The sequence below is a fragment of the Neofelis nebulosa genome, chromosome 2 (genome assembly GCF_028018385.1).
Source record: "Neofelis nebulosa isolate mNeoNeb1 chromosome 2, mNeoNeb1.pri, whole genome shotgun sequence".
In the NCBI taxonomy this organism is placed as follows: Eukaryota; Metazoa; Chordata; class Mammalia; order Carnivora; family Felidae; genus Neofelis; species Neofelis nebulosa.
The window spans coordinates 139,367,086-139,386,896 of NC_080783.1; the positions used below are offsets into that span (position 1 = coordinate 139,367,086).

General features: G+C 34.9%; 1 protein-coding gene across 1 annotated transcript in view; it reads left to right on the forward strand.

The window, feature by feature from the left end:
• Positions 1-19,811, forward strand: part of DPYD (dihydropyrimidine dehydrogenase) — an 863,407-nt gene that overhangs the window by 698,102 nt on the left and 145,494 nt on the right. Inside the window, exon 19 of the mRNA XM_058695679.1 lies at positions 1,436-1,578. Coding sequence (XP_058551662.1) covers positions 1,436-1,578 — 143 coding nt within the window. The remainder of the gene's footprint in view (positions 1-1,435; positions 1,579-19,811) is intronic.

Consider the following 19,811-nt stretch of genomic DNA (forward strand, 5'->3'; position numbering starts at 1 on the left):
CTATGCATTCTCCTGTCTACTATGTTACCTCCTCTATGGTTAAACCAGACAGACTGAGAAATCACTGATAAACATTTTGAGGTAGAAATAGGATCTTGGTGTTCAGTTTCTAATTTGCCTTCATTTTTCCTGCCTTATAATTTCAGTGTCTGTTATGGAACTCTGAAGTGTCAACATGGAACACTCTTGACTGAGAGACATTAATATCTAGTGGAAGCTTTTTAAGGTGTGGGAGCAATAAGAACAGACATTTCCATACACATTTTTGGTGTTAATGCAAAAGCATCAGTTACAGATAAATTCAATATCATCTGAAATGCCTATGAACAAGATTAAAAAAATGCACTAATTTTAAGGAAAATTCTTTGCGCTTCCTCAAAGAGAATGCTCCCATAAATACATATTGAAAATGCCAGTGGAGATGCTTGTGGTGGTGGAGGTGATGATAAAGTACCCACCACATGAGGTGATTTTACCAGTTGCTTGTTTGTGGGGTTTTTTTGTGTGTGTATGGAACCCTGGTTTGAGGTAATGTCAAATTCTTGCACAGATAGAGCTATTTTTAGTTCAGAAAATACCTTTATAGAACATTGACTTATGAGTCCACACCAGAAATATCAAATTACATCCCAATATGATGAAAGCATTAATTTACTTCAGAGTGTGTTAACCCTTGAGAGTTGAAAGCAGCTTTAGTGCAGTTAATAATTTTAAAAATGTCCCCCAAGTGTTCTGTCCATCCATGAGGCTTTCATTATGATCAGGGAATAATATATTGGTAATGTCTGGCTAAGTATAAAAAATTAAGCACATACTCTTTAATTACTAAATTCTAGCAATTGTCCATACCTTGGTTGAAACTTTCTAATGTCTGAAAAATTATATTAGGCTCACTAAATTTCATCAAATTATGATTAATACATGTAAAAAGCAATATGGAATCTGTAAGTTCATCAGCACCTTGCTTGTTTTCACAGTATCTCTATTCACACCAGCTGCTTTATACATAACAGAGCTGTATGTCTATTTATGCACTGTATGCGATTGTTTTTCTTTTTCAAAATCTGCTGTTCCTTGTTCTTTTTAAAACAGATGCTTGAACATTCCATATAATCTTTTACACATTACTGTATATCAAATTGTATTATGCATGTAATTTATGCAGGAGTTCTACAGTTGCTATATCCACTTGCATAACACGTTTGCTTGCAATAATAGCATCAAAAATTTTAAAGTAAATACACATCCATCAAATTAGCATACTATAAAACATGGCAATGTATATGTATTACATATATATATATATCTTAAATACAGATAAAGAAATTTGACTTTTGTTTAGGACAATACTACCATTACATAATAATAATTATAAGGCAGTATTTTCAACTAGTCAATATGCTAACCATTGATTATTCATTCTCATTTTCTATAGGCACAGCCATCAGACCTATTGCTTTGAGAGCTGTGACCTCCATTGCTCGTGCTTTGCCTGGATTTCCCATTTTGGCCACTGGTGGAATTGACTCGGCTGAAAGTGGTCTTCAGTTTCTCCACAGTGGAGCCTCAGTCCTCCAGGTAGTACTTGTGTTTGTCTGCCCCTTCAAAGAGCTCCATCGAACACATTCACTGTAAATTATGTGATAACAAATATATGTGTATAAGGTCTCCTGAGAAAGAGACAGTGTGTGATTAAAATGGCATCACTCATTAAGTTACTGTTGTGAGTAGAGAACAAACCTGAGATTTATTTCCTGACCTATTAAGGACTTATGAACACTCTATCTTTGAAAAATATTTTTTTTTCTCTCTGTTGCCAAAATAAATGAAACCAGGTACCAAATGCACACTGTAGAACTGGGGAAAAAAACAAATATTTGAAGAAATCTGGGTAAAAGTAAAATTTTGACTGAAAAATAAAATGAGGGGCACCTGGGTGGCTCAGTCGGTTAGGAGTCCAACTTTGGCTCAGGTCATGATCTCACAGTTCATGGGTTCAAACCCTGCATCAGGCTTCATACTGACAGCTCAGAGCCTGGAGCCTCCTTCATTCTGTGCCTCCCTCTCTCTCTGCTCCTCCCCTGCTTGCACTCTCTCTCTCTCTCTCTCTCTCTCTCTCTCTCTCTCTCTCTCAAAAATAAATAAAATGTTGGGGAAAAAAATAAAGAAAAAGAAATGAAGTCAAGGGTAAGACCAATACACAAAATCTACCAAATTTAACTCTGAATTTCCTGGCAGCTAAAGCAAGGAAATTATTAGTTTCACAAAACTTTCCAAATATAAATATAAATTGATCAGCTTCTTTGTGATATAGAGCTGTGATAAATTATTCTATTATTGTCATAATGCAATACTTTGAGATGTAGTACATTATACTCTTAATAGCACTCCTACATATAATCTATTACTTATTACTTATACACTTGCTTGTTATAATGTTGCTGAGCAAAGACTCAATACAGTGCCTCAGTGCATTATAGCATAATATCTGGCCCTGAGGCCAGATATGCAGGTTTAGATGGTCTAACTTGACCCAGGGATAAAATTTTTCATATGATTACTAGACTGTGACCTCTCAGATCATACTCCATTAATATGGATTCTTACTACCTAGCATTGAATGAAATCAGAAAGCATAGAGTTTAGCTTCACTTATATTCTCTGGTAAGAAAGTGGAGAACAAATATCTCATGTTGCTAATTTGACAATCAGAGTTAACATCCTCTTACAAAATACAATCTAAGGTAGAAATAATATATATCAGAATGCTAATAGAAGATATAAAGAAGAACCAAATTTCAAGACTGAAAATTGTAGTAACTAGAATTTAAAACAGTTAATGGGCTCAACAGCAGAATGGAGACAACAGAAGAAAGAACCAGTGACATGGAAGACAGAGCAATAGAAATTAACCTCTCTGGAAAACACAGAGAAAAAAGACTGAAAAAAACAAATGAACAGCACTTCGCGGAACTGTGAGACTATAACAAAAGATCTAACATTCAGAGAAGAGATCACAAAAGGACGAGATGACAAAGAAATAATGTTTGAAAACTTCCCAATTTTTTAAAAGGGCAAAATCCTGTAGATTCATGAAGGTGAATGAACCTCAATATGATAGATCTAAAGAAATCCATACGAAAACCCATTATAGTCAAACTTCTGAAAACTAGACCTTGGAAAAAAAGGACCTTGGAAACAATAAAAAAAAATTTCACCTAGAGGGAGAAAAAAATTTAATCAAAATAGACTTCTCATCATAAAGCATGAACTCCAGGAGGTGGAACAATATTTTTCAGTTGTTGAAGGAAAAGAACTACCAACCTAAAATCCTATATCCTTCAGGAACAAAGGATAAATCGACACATTCTTGGCTGAGGAAAAACTAAGAGAATTTTTTGACAGGAGACCATAACTAAAAGAATGGCTAAAGGAAATTCCTTAAAAAGAAAGGAAATATTAAAGAAAGTATCTTGGGACATCAGGAAGGAAGGAAGGGGGAAGGGTAAGAAGGAAGGAAGGAAGGGAGGAAGAAAGGAAGGAAGGAAAGATATAGGAAGAAGGAACACCATCTTCAGGAAAAATATGAGGATAATGTATGTCTAGGATTGAATATCACCTGAATTTACTTTCATGAACATGGAGAAATGTATGGACTGGAGGATGCAAGTGGGTTATGAGAGGGTCCCAGAAAAGATGCTTGCTTATTTCCAAACATGTAGTCTTAGGCAAGTCACACATGAGGGTGGAGATTGTTGACATTCTTCCATGTGCTGGTTCTAGCTGCTGCTACATACAGTATTTCCACACCTACCCAAGAGTGAAATTGTTTTATTGTGCTTCATTTTATTGCACTTTAAATACTACATTTTTTTACAAATTGAAGATTTGTGGCAATCCTGCATCTGACAAGTCCACTGGCATCATTTTTTTCAAACAGCATTTGCTCACTTTGTGTCTTTGTATCACATGTTGGCAATTCTCACAATATTTCATGCTTTTAAAATTGTTACTGTATCTGTTTTGATGATATATGATCAGTGATTATGACTCACTGAAAGCTTAGATGATGGTTGGCATTTTTAGAAATAAAGTATTTTTTAATCAAAGGATGTACATTTTTAGACATAATGCTATTGCACACTTAATAGACTATAGTGTTGTATAAACACAAGTTTTATATGCACTGAGAAACCAAAACAATTTCATTTCACTTACTTTAGTGCATTATTTGCTTTATTGTGATGAGCTGGAACTGAACCCACAATATCTTTGACGTGTGCCTGTACTTTGACACCAATTGAAGCTTGAAGGATGAAAGTAATGTAGCCAAAGTCACATGACTAGTGCTAGGGACAGACATCAGGTTTTACAACTGTAAAGCCAATGCTCTTCCAACTGCTCACATTGCCGACCCCCTCCTAGAACCTCTAAGATGCGAGTATCAGTAATAGGCAGGTCTTCCCCACCTACTCAAGGCTCACATATTCAGGCTACAGCTTATTCCTTACAGTACGGATGCTAAGAAGAGAAGAAATGTGAAAACATAGAAAAATTAATCAACAAATGTGCCGAGTAGAGGTGTACTTAGTGTATGGACCATAGTATGTCAGCATATGTAGAATACTATATGTCCTCACAAAACTGTATGGTGAAATAATCATTCAAATTGTGGTTTCTGCTTAGGCTCCTCTTGAATCAAGAAGCAGAGAATCACTCAAAGTACCTTAAGAAAATGGAGCCTATTATAGTCTATGCATCAGTGGAGCCTAGGACTAGAACTCTAAGAAGCAATGGGTCAGTTCTCAGGAGAGATCTTCTCCATCTCTCTTCTATGGTCCATGTGATTTCTCCCTCAGAGGAATCTATAGTTCTCACTCTGTCTCCAGAGCTTACTCCTTGTTTCTGCCTCCCCTGGACTTTTACCTGCCACATGACACTTGGGCCCACTCTACATGGTAGTTTTTCAGCTCTAACTTCTACATGAAATGCCTCACTAGCTTAATACCTCTTGGCTCAGATTTCAAAAGAGGAAATTCATTTTGCTCAATTAATCTTCTTGCACCAGGCCTTGTCCTAAAACATTGGTCACCCAATGTGTTGACTGCTTGGTATACAGCAGAAACATACTCAGTATTTGTTGAGTGAATTTGTTAAATAAATGTGTTGGAGTTGTGATTTTTTTAACCAGCTTGTGAAGAGGTGATGAGGTGTTAACACGGTGTAAAAAGTGGTTGCCAAAGGACTTCCCTTTCAGCTCTGTCTGGGATCTGCAGGGAGACTTTCCAGCTATGTAAACTGTTCGTTCCCAAATGACTTTGTTAAAAAGGCAAAGTTCTACACATAGGCTTTAACTGGTAGAAGATTATAGATTATGCACCAATTCTACCATTAGCTTTAGTTTTAGTTAGCTAGAACACATTTTTAAACCAATTTTAGCTAAAGTACAAACTAAAATCAGTATTAAGAGATACTTAATACTGTTATTAGATATACTTAATACAGTTGTGAGAGGGAAAACCCTTGCATTTAGAATTTTGACTTGACATTTGAAGGGGGTGGAGAATGTGCAATATTTCTGTGTCTCTTTCATTGTAACTGAATTTCACCCTGTTCAGTTCCCTAATCCTGGGTTAATCTAACCTTTAATTTTCTATACTTCTGGGCTGCTGAATATTATTAGAAAAGTCCAAGTAACTCTGCCAACTGGATTTACTTCAAATTCATAGTGTTTAATGTCAGTTGGGCCGTGGGTGCTAGTCAGCATCTGTTTTTGCCTTTAAAAAAAAAAAAATCAAATTCTCTCCAGCAGTTAGTTCATGTCTTTTTCATGTGCCTCAAGCCCCTAAACCCTCCATCAACACCCTGTATTTCTCTGATGCCATTTGTTCACTGGCTCTTTTTACCTAATTCTGTCCCTTTCTCTGATTCTATAACAGTTCTCTTGAATAGCTCATCCCCTTATATATCTTTAGGTGGCATACTGTCAAATCTACCTTTCCAGTTTTTTCTACTCAGAAGTGAAGTACATACTGACAAAATGCATTTTTTACATGATGTCATCAAATGAAATGCATTTAAGTATCAGGGTGGTGGTGCTGATACACTGGGGTATAGAAAGAGAAGGAATAGGTACAAATAGTGACACAAATAAATATTTTGATTCTAATCTTGATACATATACATAGACTATGTAGGTATATGCTAGGTGAGTTCACTACTGGAATAAGGATTTAGTAATTTCAAATTCAGATTTAAATGAATTCAACAGCTGTGCCTTTCTATGTGACTTTAGAAAAAGTACTGACATTTCAAACTGGAAAGCCAAAATTGTTTCATAAGTTGGATAAGTGTGATAAAACATGCGTCCCTTATTAATCATTATGCATCACAGAGAATCGTTCATACATTTGTTCATTCAATAAATATTTATTAAGAACCTACTACATACATAGCACTGTTATAGGGATTTGAAATTATTCTGTGAATATAACAGGCAACAGTTCGTTACCTCCAGGGCTTACAGTTTAGTGAGGGAAGACACATAACATGTAATAAATATGAAAGATGAGTATATTATCTTGTATGTAAGGTCACAAGTGCTATGAAAAAAAAGAGGCCTCACTGAAAAGGTAAATTTCAGGGAAATGTTATCAAGGGAAATACTTAATGTTGGAGCATCACTTGCTTAAATTTTTATTTGAGGGTTAACTGAAATATAAAAATTACAAAATATTGTAGATCACTTTGCAGTTCATAAACAGAAATGCCTTTTAGACTTTCAGGTTGCATTTTAATGGGTAATTTTTGAAGTCTTCTTACCATTTCTAGGAATGTATCATTTCTCAGTGGCACTGTTTATTTCTATTATCTTATTCTGCAACTTGCTTTGACAAGGATGTTAACTTCTCAGTGGTGAAGCGTCCAATAATTCTACCTTCAGAATGCTTCAGTGAATGTTGAATATAAAAACTAAGGAATTAGCTAGAGAGTAATTTGGGTTCCAGATCATTTCCCTAGTACATCTTTGGAGTGAAAATGACTATTACAAAAGAACCCAAATACAAGACTGTGGCCAAGAAATAAGGTTCAAAAACAATTATGTGTTTGTGTTCTTGGGTATCTGCTCTTATAACTTTGTCAGCTAAATGGATTTCTAATTTATTTGTATAAACTCCAGTGTGTTCGAAATATGGATTTTTCTTCTTACTTGATAGGTTTTCATTAATCAGAATATGCAAATTAGGGCTCTAAAAAGGACAGGTGAAAATTATTGGTCAATTTCAGATACTAAAATTTGTAAGTACTTCCTTGTTAAATTATATTCTCAAACTCTTCATAAACTCTTGAGGTCTTAAAATCTTCTGTGGGGTTACTCTGAAGAATAGAAGTTTGCTTCTGTCTGCCAATTAGTTATTCATGAAGAGGATAGTAAATAAATAACTTGAATAATTCCCCTTTAACATAGTTTGAAGAGAGGACTTCAATAAATTAAAACTGGGGTTTTGTTGTTGTTATGCTTTTACTTTTAGTTTTTTACTCCCAGACCTAGCCTTCCTGCTGAGTCCTATATACTTTCCTCTGATTTAGTACTAGTTTACAGTTTCTTATAATAAAAAACTATTTAGAGATTTCTGTTGCAGCTAAAATCCAGACTAAGTCAGTTGCTTTTAGTGATAAGTTTCATTACAAAATGTTCACTCTTCTCTATTGTATGTAGATAGAGAATATAAGTACTATACTACCTTTTTTTCCCTGAATGACTCTGGGTTTCTATAATTTAATTTAATGATATTGCCTATTACAATTTAATCTATTAAGGACTTTGACTCAGGACATCGGAAATTATAGGAAGCCATCAGTTCATTCATGTACAATTATGACCTGTGCCTTCATTGAGATTGTATGGGTGGATTTTTTTTTAATCCCATTTCTTTTGTTAGGGTTTGTCACTGAAGTTAATAGAAAATCCTGAAATACAACAGAACGAGGGAGCATAGTGGGTATTTGCTGTGAAGAATCATGGTCATGTGATGGACACTCACTAAACTTAGATAACCAAATCAATTTTTAACAATAATCAAAGCTGTTCTAATGGAGCTAGTTCAAGCTAAATGGAATATTTTAATGTGATCAGGAGATGTATTATTTTATTAAAACCAGTGAAAAAGAAGTAATTGAAGCAGACGATGACACTGTTTCCACCTGAGTGCAGATGCTTTACCGACATTTTCTCTTGGTCATAGCACGCAGGAAGATGTCAGTGCTTCAGCTCTATTGATGGGGGTCTTGAGAGGATAAAAATTTTGCACACTATATTCTCAATTTTTATTGGGTAGGTGGGAAGTAGTTATTCAATGGTTTCTTAGGTTTTTTCCCATCTTCATTCACTTTAAAGTAAGCCTATGATATAGGAATGAAGAATAGTCAATACCATTCATTTTAAATGGCATCTGAACTGTTTCACATAGCTAGTTAAAATAGACATATTTTTCTTTCCACTATGCAGTTTCTTGTTTCCTAGCTTTAATGAGTGCTTCATTTACAATTTTAAGAACAATTTGCAAGTGGGTATTGAAAAAAATAGAAATCCTATATTCTTAGGATAATATATGAGAAAAAAATATGCTCTTAGTATCCATTCAATGAAATTACAATTACCGTGTCAATTATTACATTATTTTAAATTAGTTTAATGGATGGTTACTTTTAACAGAAGAGGTTTTAATTTTTGAAAAGCATCGTGATTCCAGTGCAACAGTGTTGTTTATAATAGAGGAAATTAAATGGAAACCTGTTAGGCCTTCAAATGATTACACACTCTCCACTTGGTAAGAAGATTAACATCTAAATTCAAAGGAAATTAATTGAAATTAAGTCTAATCTTTTTGAAAGACAGTTTTACCGTAAGTATCACATAGTGACTGTTTTATGTGAAAAAATAACCATGAGTTAGCAAAGATGTTTGTAGATACAGCCATTTGAAATATCTGATCTTGCATAAACTTTGGCCAAAGTTTTTTTTTTTCCCTGACTCTTACCAAATCCTTTATTTTGCCTGCTTCTTTTCGCATTGTATGCAGAGATATGGTTAACTACTAGTTAAACTTCTTTGTCAAAAAATCTTCATATTCCTGACCAAAGTTTTAAATTACTATTTATCCTCTTATTATTCAATTTTTAAAAAAACCCAGTTGCTTATTTTCATGTCACATATTGTTTTCCAAATATTGTGTTTTCTTTGTTGCTTTTCTCTCAAGCTTTTGAATTTATCAGAATCATTTGAAATGAGTTGTGATTGGGCATAACTGATTTTTTAATAACCATCCCATAATTTGTCCATCCAAATGACTGTTAGAAATAGTCACTTTGGGAGGTAATGTATTTTGAATACTATCAATAACTACTCTTCATACTTTGAGGGTAGATTTTGATGTTATTTATGTTTAATGGAAAAGTATTGAAGAGTGACCGTCTTTATGTTTTCACAGGCTGACACCACACCCCTTCTCTCTTCTCAGATTCAATAACAAATAAATGCCCAGTTGGCCCTGTCTACTTTGTACTTTCATGGCATTTTTGTTCCCTTTTTAATTAATGTTTTTATCCTCTAAGATTTCAATTCCCTCCTCTTCTAAGGATACTGACAGCCTCCTTCATCCTTGGTTAGTTGCCTTGCAGATAATTTTTTGATTATTCCCAAGGACAATGGTCCCCCAAATGTGACTTTATCAACATAAGGACATCACTTCTAGCGGAAACATATCTCTAAGTGCATGTTTTGTTAACAGTAGAATGTCGACATCAACTTTCTACACAAAAAAGATATTATTAAATATTAACCCAAAAGTCAGACTAACAAAAGTCTCTTTCCAGAACCATTTAGTACTATCATGTACATAATATATTTGAATTTTTTCCCCCAAGGGTTCAGATTAGAATAGATTGTTTGTGCCATTCTAAGTTTTTTTTTTCCTCACAAGAAAAGAATGAAAACATAGACCAAAAGGACATTTCACAGTTGATTCCTCATAAATGCCTACCTCCCTAAGAGTTTCTAATAATGACATTCAGTTTTGTACCCCACTATTTTGCTTTGCATGTGCTGTCCCAATTCTTTATCACTTTTCTTAGTTACAGTTTTGAAATGACACTGAATTATTAGCTTATCATAATAATGATGTTCCTGGGTTATGGCCTATCTTCTTTTTAAATGGCTTCTGTCTTCTTATGCTTACTATCCTTCTTCTGATGGATAAAAAAAACAGGTTTCGATATTTTTACATGCTATTTTAAGACCAGATCCTTTGATTTTTTTTAAATACATTTTTATGTTTAGGGGCAGCGGTTTCTTTTTGCAATTATAACAAACCAAACCTTAGAAACTTTATCCTCCTGACACCTACACACATGTGTACAAGCCTCATGTAAGTCTTGTAGTAAAGCCTCACTTTTGGCCATCACCCCCACAATATATTCACAGCAAACTAGACTCCCTGGAGTTACTTTCTTCTCAAAAGATCCAGTCATCATTTTAATGGTGGTGCATTCTGAATTTACTGAAGTGTGTTTTTCTTTTCTTTTTTTTCTGTTCAGATACTCGTGATTTTCTTCCTAGCCCATATTTAATGGAGCAGATTTTGGTCTGATTTCTAATCATCTTCAAAGATTAGACAATGTTAAGATTCATTTGCTTGCTTTCTGATCTTGATATAGGATGTGTCTAAGGCTGAGAGAGAGTAGAAAAGAGGAGAAGGAAAGAAGACCCTTGCAGACAGTAGCTGCACCACAGAACACATAGGGCTCTGAATCAAAACTGGAACCGAGCTCTGAGACCTGCTTTAGAAAGGCTAGTGGTATCTCTTCTTCCCAAGGTAAAATTGAAGCTCAGTAGTTCTGCCTTATGCCTCCATATCATTGCCTAATACACGGGTTTGGTTTTTATCTTGCAAACTGATGTTTTCAACATCATGTTCTTAATGCATTTATTTAATAAACCCTATTATTGGTTGCTAGCATGTTTTTGAAAACTTCAGTTCATTCTGTCCTTGAAGATCCTTAATAGTATTGTGTGCCATTGTTAGATATCCAGAGGTGGTTGTATTGCCATGTATAGTATGTTAGTTGAGAGAAGGAGCTCTGAGGTTCTACCGCCTTTGCTCAACCACGAGTTTCACCATTTAATGGCTGAATAAATTTGAGCTTATTTAACTTCTGTACACTTTGGTGTATTCACCTATAAAATGGAAGTTTATAGGACCTATCTCATTGGGTCATTGTAAGGAAGAAGTGATATTTAATATGTTGAAGGGAATATCACAAATCAGAGTCCCAGTCCCTGGAGTGGCTCTTTCTTGCTCCAGCCACCCTGGTTCAGCTACTCTTCTTGCCAGCCAGCAAAGCCTGGCACATCAGGGAGACTTCAGCACCCTGGTCCAGCCCTAAGATTAATGAATATCAACTTTGATTGTATCTGTCTCTAATTTAAAACTCCTAGAAAAAAGAATAACTGGATTATGTAATTCCAGTAGTGCAATTGACATTTATTAAGGGCTTTTTTGGAACAGATGATAACGATTTACTGAGAAATAAAGAACAGGCAAACAATTTGAGTGCACATTTATTTTTGCAGTATTAATTGTGAGTATTGATGCAAATAATGATTATGAAAAAATGTAGTAAAATATTAAAATTCTTACAGGCCTAAAAACATTTTAGGAAGACCTTTAGTGGAAATCACATCTATGTCTCCCATTTAGAAGTTTAGAAAATCAATGATAAGTTTAAGGTTTATGAGAACTTCTAAAGGGAATTGCTGTCAGGGTATTTCTTTAGTTCAGTGACTCCTAACTCACATTTCAGAAACCAGACTTAGGCCAGATGACCTGTCTAGCGTAGGAGCATTATCAAGTTCACCATTGAAATACAAGCTTATAATTGGTTCCCCCAGATAGAATAATTATTGGTTAAGAGTTTGGCACAAACATGAGGAACTGTGGGCTTTGTCAGTAACATCCTATGCAGATATATATATTGACTGGATTATTGTATCTTCCTCTCACATTATACTTAAAAAAATTCATCTCTAAAATGAACTGTTTACTTCTATGTTAAAAGTTTGTTCTAGAAAAGAAAATTTCATCATTAATGTTCCCAAAGAAAATGCGTTTAAGGGAAACTTTTGAATGTTTTACTGCAGACTACTCAACAAATTGTAATTTCAGGTAGAGAACCAAATATTTTTCTGTTTTACCTAAGTGAACAAAAAAATCATTCAAGAATTTGGCTCTCTAGCAATGTATCTATGTATCATGTATGTATTTTATGGCATCAAAGTTATAGTTCAGTAGATTTCTAAAAGGCTTTTGAGACAGAGACATGAATTTTTACAGATTCTAATTACAAGTTAGAAGTCATGTCACTGTAGGAAATTAAAAATGGAGACAATTAGGGAAAATTCCAGTTGAAAGAAAAATGCATTATGGAAAAAGCAATAAAAGCACAAAAAATAGGAAAGTAAAATCACTTCGCAGTAGCTTCTATGATTCAATTGTAGATCAATAGTGTGTAGTTAATGCATTGCCAAGAGAGCATTAATTTGCAATTACCACAGGTGATCTGATCCTCTGTGTTCTGTCCATTGACACAAATGACCTTTTGTTGAAAGAGATTCTGTAGTCATTATTTTAAATAGAGCAACAGAAAGGCAAAAGGAAAGTATAGGTCACTTTCAGTCATAAGTATCTTACATCACACAAAGTGGGAACCATTGTAGTTTAGCCCCAAACAGTCACATGATGGAGTGTAATGAGCCTGAGCATGGGCATGTCTGTTTGCATCCAGGGTGGATGTAGCATACACTGGGATGATGGTGGTAAGTATGATTCAAGGTGAAACTACAAATGCCCTGAATTAAGTATAATATAAAGTAGACCTTTGATAAACCTCTATGATAAGGGAAGATACGAGAGACTTTGGTTCAACCAAGTAGGTGTTTTGCAGTGCTTCTGTTTGATGCAAGCTGAGTAGCCTTGTAGGTAGGGCATCTGGGACAATGGCACGTTCTTGAAAGCAAGCAAGAAAGAAAGAGACCTCCATTCCCTGTACATAAACAGTATGGCAAGGACCCACACGGCCTTGTCTGGAGTTTGCGACACAGACAGTAATATCAACCTCAGAATTGCCAGCCAGGCACAGGAAGCCCAATAAGACTACATCTTACTGATGCATGCTTCAGCACAAATGAAAATGCATCAAATAGCTTGGAGTGAAATCCTAGCTCTGCTGCTCACTAGCTATATGACTTTGGCTTTATTGGATCTGTGAACATTTTATACTTCAAGTTTGTTATCTGAGAAGTCGGGTTGATGATAATAATACCTACTTCATAGGATGGTTATGATTAAATATTATCACGTGGAAAGCATTTCAAACAGTACCTACAACACAGTGCCCACAGATGTTGGATATTAATTATGTCACCATTATCATCATCACCCCCTGCTACTATTTTTATGCATTGATAAAGAATTTTAAAACAAAATTTACACCCCTCTATTCTAACTTTTCACTAGCATGTATCTTAGCTTAGGCTGATTGGAAACAGCACCTGAAGAAAAGGCCGAGTGCTAAGGTTTGGAAAGTAAAATCTAGAGTAGCTAGAGAAAAAGGGAATAGAAGAAAGAGAAAATTGGGATCTGAATACAAGGTAATGCATTACTGAGTAGTCCACTGCTTCACAAGCTGCAAGCGATACAGACAGTCAATTGGCCACATGGAACATCTCCAGATAGACTAGATAGAAAATAGTGCCTTGGGACAATCCATCTCAGGGAAAAGTGAGAGAAAATTTATCTGCCATTCCTTCCAGACTTCTTTCTCCCATTGGTTGAAGTTCATCCTTCTGGAGGGTCACGTGTCCCATTCTGGCACTTCATCCAGGATACTGACCTCTTCTGTATGTCTGGTTATCCAGCCTGTATATTCATAGTGACAGATAACTTATTATCTTATAAGTTATCCAGTTAAAATTATAAGCAAATTCTGCCTTCATACTGTGGAAAACCTACCTCCATATATCTTTCTAAAACTAGACAGAATACAACCATGCTATTTTTGTAAAAGCCTAGAATTTCAGAAATGGATAAAAACCTGTCAGTGCAGAGACAGCTAAACATTATATTTATATTGTCCTTATTATCTTTGTTTATGACTATTGATAGTAACACAGGTAAGTGAAAATAGTGATAATAAGTGATAATAATATTTTTACTATACTATAACCTACATTCTGTCCCAGAATGAGACAGAGAAAGCTAAGAAGTTGAGTGTTCTCAAAAATCACTGTTAGGGAATTAAATGGGTACCCAAAGACTTCCTGAAACCTGGAGAACTTAGGACAGCAATGACCTAAGCATATGGAAATGCATGCTGCTTATATCTGGAAATTCAGAAAAAGTAATCTGGAAGGCTTTCATGATGTTCTTTTAAGACTGAGTAACATGTATGCAAAACATCTTCTAAAGCTATTAATCAGAAATATATTTCACAAACAGTTGGGACTTGTACCTCTCTGCAAAAGTGTCTAAAATGGTCATAACAGTGATATGAGAAGGGGGAATGTTATCGTTTGCCTGGCTCTCCACTCATTCCTTGGTCAGAAGCAGCAGTGATCCATGAATCATGCAAATAGTCAAGCAAACCAAAAAAAGAGACAAACAAATAGATGGAGTAAAGAAAAGGGAGGAAGAAGGTCCTTACTGCCAAGTAATTAAGAACTGAATGCAACTTTGTAAGGGATAACAACTTGTTTATACCAGCTTTCAACTTTTTCCATGGATAGGCACATTTTATTAATAAATAAATTATTTTATATATTTTATTAATAAATGATAGGGGGCGCCTGGGTGGCTCAGTCAGTTGAGTCATTTGAGTCCGACTTTGGCTCAGGTCATGATCTCACAGTTAGTGAGTTCGAGCCCCATGTCGGGCTCTGTGCTGATAGCTCAGAGCCTGGAACCTGCTTCAAATTCTGTGTCTCCCTCTCTCTCTCTGCCCCATCCCCACTCATGTTCCATCTCTCTTTGTCTTAAAAATAAATAAAACATTTTTTAAAAATTTTAGAGGGGCGCCTGGGTGGCGCAGTCGGTTAAGTGTCTGACTTCAGCTCAGGTCACGATCTCGCGGTCCTTGAGTTCGAGCCCCGCGTCAGGCTCTGGGCTGGTGGCTCAGAGCCTGGAGCCTGCTTCCGATTCTGTGTCTCCCTCTTTCTCTGCCCCTCCCCCGTTCATGCTCTGTCTCTCTCTGTCTCAAAAATAAACGTTAAAAAAAATTTTTAAAAATTTTTTTAGAAATAAATGATAGGCACTATTTAAATCAGACAGTCTAATTCCTATCTTTATCTAAAGTTGCCTTATAAAAAAATTTAAAAAAATAAATAAAAAGCATGACTATCAATGAAAAAAAAAATAAAGTTGCCTGGTAGGTCATTCTGGCTGTTTGGAGTATTACCCATTCTAATTATGTGTGAGATCTGTAGTGTTTTTTTTCAATAGTAGATTTTTATAGATTTTGTAGATTTTTATAGCACCTGGCATTCTAGTGCCTGGACTTTGTGATACCTATCATAATAGGCCAACACCTATAGGGAACTGATAATTAAGAGAACATAAACAGCTTCTCAAAGCTTACCTATAATCCACAGCTTACCTATAATCCACAGGGTATAAGTACATTTTAACTTTGCAAATGATAATAGCAAAACTATTATGATGGGTAATGCTTATACAGAATTTATTATGTGCCAGATACTTTGTAAGCTAATAGTTATATTAGTTCATTTATCCTCTAGTAATCCTGGGAGAGATAGATATTAGCATTGTCCATGTTTTATAGCCAAGAATGTTAAATTACAAGATGATAGGTGGCAAAGCTGTGATCTAAATTCAAACAATTTGACCTAGCATCTGATTTTCAACCACCACATTATATTGGCATTTTTGCCTACTAGAATGACTGTTGTCAAAAGATAGACAGTACTAAGTGCTGGCGGAGATGGGGAGAAACTGGAACACTCATGTATTGCTTGTGGAAATGTAAAGTGGTGCAACTACTTTGGAAAACAGTTTGGCAGTGTCTTAGAAAGTTCAACATAAATTTACCATACAATCCAGAAATTTCATTCCCAGGTGTCTACCCAAGAATAGTAAAAACATATATCCACAAAAAGACTTGCATACACAGTCATGGCAGCATTGCTCCTAAAACCCCAAAACTGAAGACAGTCCAGATTGCCATCAGTTGATGAGCCGATAAACAAAACGTGGTACATGCACACAATGGAATAGTATTCAGCAATAGAATGGGCTGATACCATAACAACATAGATTGTTTTAGCATGTGTAATATTATGCTCAATGAAGACAGACACAAAATACTATAATATTTGTATTGTATAATTCCACTTATAAGAAACTATTAGAAGTGGCAAATCTAGGAAGACAGAAAACAGATCAGTAGTGGGAGAGTGGCTGTAAAAGGCACAGGGAACTTTTAGCTGATGGAAATATTTTAAAAGTGGGTTGTGGTGATAGTTTCACAACTCTGTAAATTTACTAGAAGTCATTGACTTGCATACTTATAATAAATAAATGTTATGGTATTAAATTATGCCTTAATAATGTTGCTTTAAGAAACCCACATAATTAGAGATGGATTAAGTACTATATGTAACAAAATTATTAAATGCAAAAGTTTGAAATCTGGATTGAAGGATTCATGGTGAAAAATCTTTAGGGTAAACATGAGGATATCAATAATGCTTAAAAGTTCTGTTTCTTTCATCTTACTAGAAAAATGACAAAATGCCTTTTATAAGGATCCGTTAACATTTATAGTATTGATATCTCAGATGTAATCAAATTAAATTAACGTTTATGAACCCTGCCTAATTTAAAAGTAAGTGCATTCAAATAGGCCTGCCTGATTAAGGCATCCTTGGTAGAGGCCTTCCTAGATTTCTTAATGTGTTCTATGCATTAAAGTACTAAAATTAGACTATTTTCTTACAAATAAACACTAATCATACTTGGTATATATGCTTCTGTCTGATTTAAGTATTTTAATTTTTAAAATTATCTATTATTTAGGAAATGTTAAAGAGATGAGAGATTGGCTTTGAGGTATCAACAACTAACATCTGTTGAGAACTTCATTCAAGAGGTTCGTGTCATCAAACTGTATTATGTATTGGTCATAATGTCCATTTATTCTATTAAGAGTTACTGAGTGTCTAATAGATACCAGGCACAATAATAAGAAACAAACATATAAGAAAAAAGTCAAATAGTGATAAATGCTATGTAGAGAATTTAAATCAGTAAATGTGCTAGTGCCTGGGAGCCTGGATGGTCTGAGTGGGGAGGTCCTTTAGAGAGGTGATACTTAAAGAAGAGAACGCAATTAGATTTACCCAAACATGTGAAAATATGGAGAAGAGCATTACAGGTAGACAGGGGAAAACCCCAAATGTAAAAATGAAAACATAAATGGCAAGATTTTTTTTTCTTTTTCTTTTTTTCTTTGCCTGCTCAGAAAAGGCCATTGTGGCTACAGCATAGTGGGCATGAATAAGAGAGGTAAGCAGGGACCAGATCATACAGTGCTTTAAAGCAGGTGTCCGTATTATTTCGAAGCAAGGTAGGACATTGTTGGTTTTAAGCAGCGGTAAGATATGATCTAATTTATATTTTAAAATAATCATTCTAGCTATTATATAGATAATTAATTTGGGGGTAATTAATTTCAATAGTAGAAGGTGGAAACTATTGCAGTAGTCCAGGTGAGCGATGACGATGGATTTGAATAACAAAAAGCAATGAATGTGGAGAGAATGGACAGATTCACAATATATATTTGAAGTAGTGCAATAAGGCTTGCTGAGAGATTATAATTCTGTGAGCCAGAAAATAAAGGAATGCAGAATGATTTTTAGCTTTTGGACTATTGGAAAAGTAGGTTGCAGGGAGTGGGAAAATCAAGAATGCTGTTCTGGCCATAGTCAGGATGCCCAGGAGACACCAGTGGAGATGTCAGATGGACAGTTGTCTCTCCTTTTTTTCTATCTGATTTTCCAGAGATGTACCAAGCCTTCAAATGCATATATAACCTAATACTGATAAATGAGTGTATGTCTTCTCGCTCAGCTAGGATACACATTCCTTTCTGCTTCTTATGAATGCCTCACGGTGATTAGAGGAATCGGGCACAAAGTAGATACGTGGATACGTGCTTGTGGATGGATGTTGAGAGATGAATGACTGGGTTGATGTGTAGATCAGTGAATATTTAGAAATAAGCAGTAAGCATCTGGGTATTGAATATTTCAGAGGCCAGCTTCATTTATCTCTTATCATTCTCAGATATATATTCCTAAAGCCAAGCTTAAGAGGATCATGAGTGTTAAAGGAAAAGATTACAAGAAATACAATTTACATCAAATGTATATTTTTAAATAAAGTAAATAAAAAGTCTAGAAAACATATCCCTCCAAAGGAAAAAAAAAATCCTAAATTTGTTAGTCCTTAAAAACATATTTATCCATTTCCCTAACTCATCTTCAGATACCAGGAAATATTGCATCTCTGCTATGGTCAGATTTCCCACACATTCTATGTTTTTATGACCTATGGGTCTCTGAAAATACAAACCAGATTCTTTTGGCTTGAAATATACATATTTCTAGTTAAACACCTCCTTACCCTGTTCACTGATCCCACCCACAAAATCAGAGGAAAGAAAGACAATGATTGCTGTTGGCTTCTTTTATTTAAGCTGACAGATCTGAACCAAGAGGACCTAAGAACTTCTTGGAATTAAAAATTTGGGCATGCAAATATAAATCTTCACTATCCTCAAAAAATGTATGCTGTGTTTGTAAGACAAAAGAAAATAATATGTCTAAGGATCAAAATATGAAACCTCTGTTTCAGATAGCTGGCTTAATCCTACGGTGATAGACACATCAGATATTATAATATTTAGCATATTTCCTCATGTGGAAAATGATAGGATTTCAGTTGTCATGCTTTAAGGGCATGAGCCATAATCTCATTATCGTCTCCCTAAATCAATCACTACATTCTGGATATTAACTCAGTCCTAATGACACCAGATGCAGTAATGTATATGAGGTGAGAGAAAAGTTCTATGATTCATCATTGGGCCTGAAAACAATGATGCAAGCTAAAAAAATCAACTTAATCACTTGGGAATTCAGTATGACCAAATACAGCATGCATTGTGCATGCCTGGTCTTATAGAACTAAATTAAGTATAATGTTGCATATTCATAGGGCCTGATGTCTCTCAAATACACAAAATAAATATGAGTATTGCAGAATTAATAAACATAATCAGTTCATGGCATTTTTAAAGCATTGTAAAATTAGGTAATGTTCCCTATAACAATCTCAGAATACAAGCAATAGTTTAATTTACAGTGTGACATTTTATAGACAAGACTGAAATATAAAACATATAAAATTCACTTACCTGCATTTACCTTGTTCTTTTCTTTCATTCATATTCATATTCTAATTCATATTCAATAATTGATTTAGAACCTATAGTATATTGATTTGTGGGGAGGGGGTGGTAGTCAGATTTCAGTTTATGCTGTCAAAGTATGACAGGTGATATTCAGTCATGTTTTGGTCTTAACATTCTATCTTGTGTGTTCCTCTGTATGTGATAAGGCAGTTGTTGACAACATAGACGTGATAGTTTTAGTCCAGGGACTCAACATAGTAACT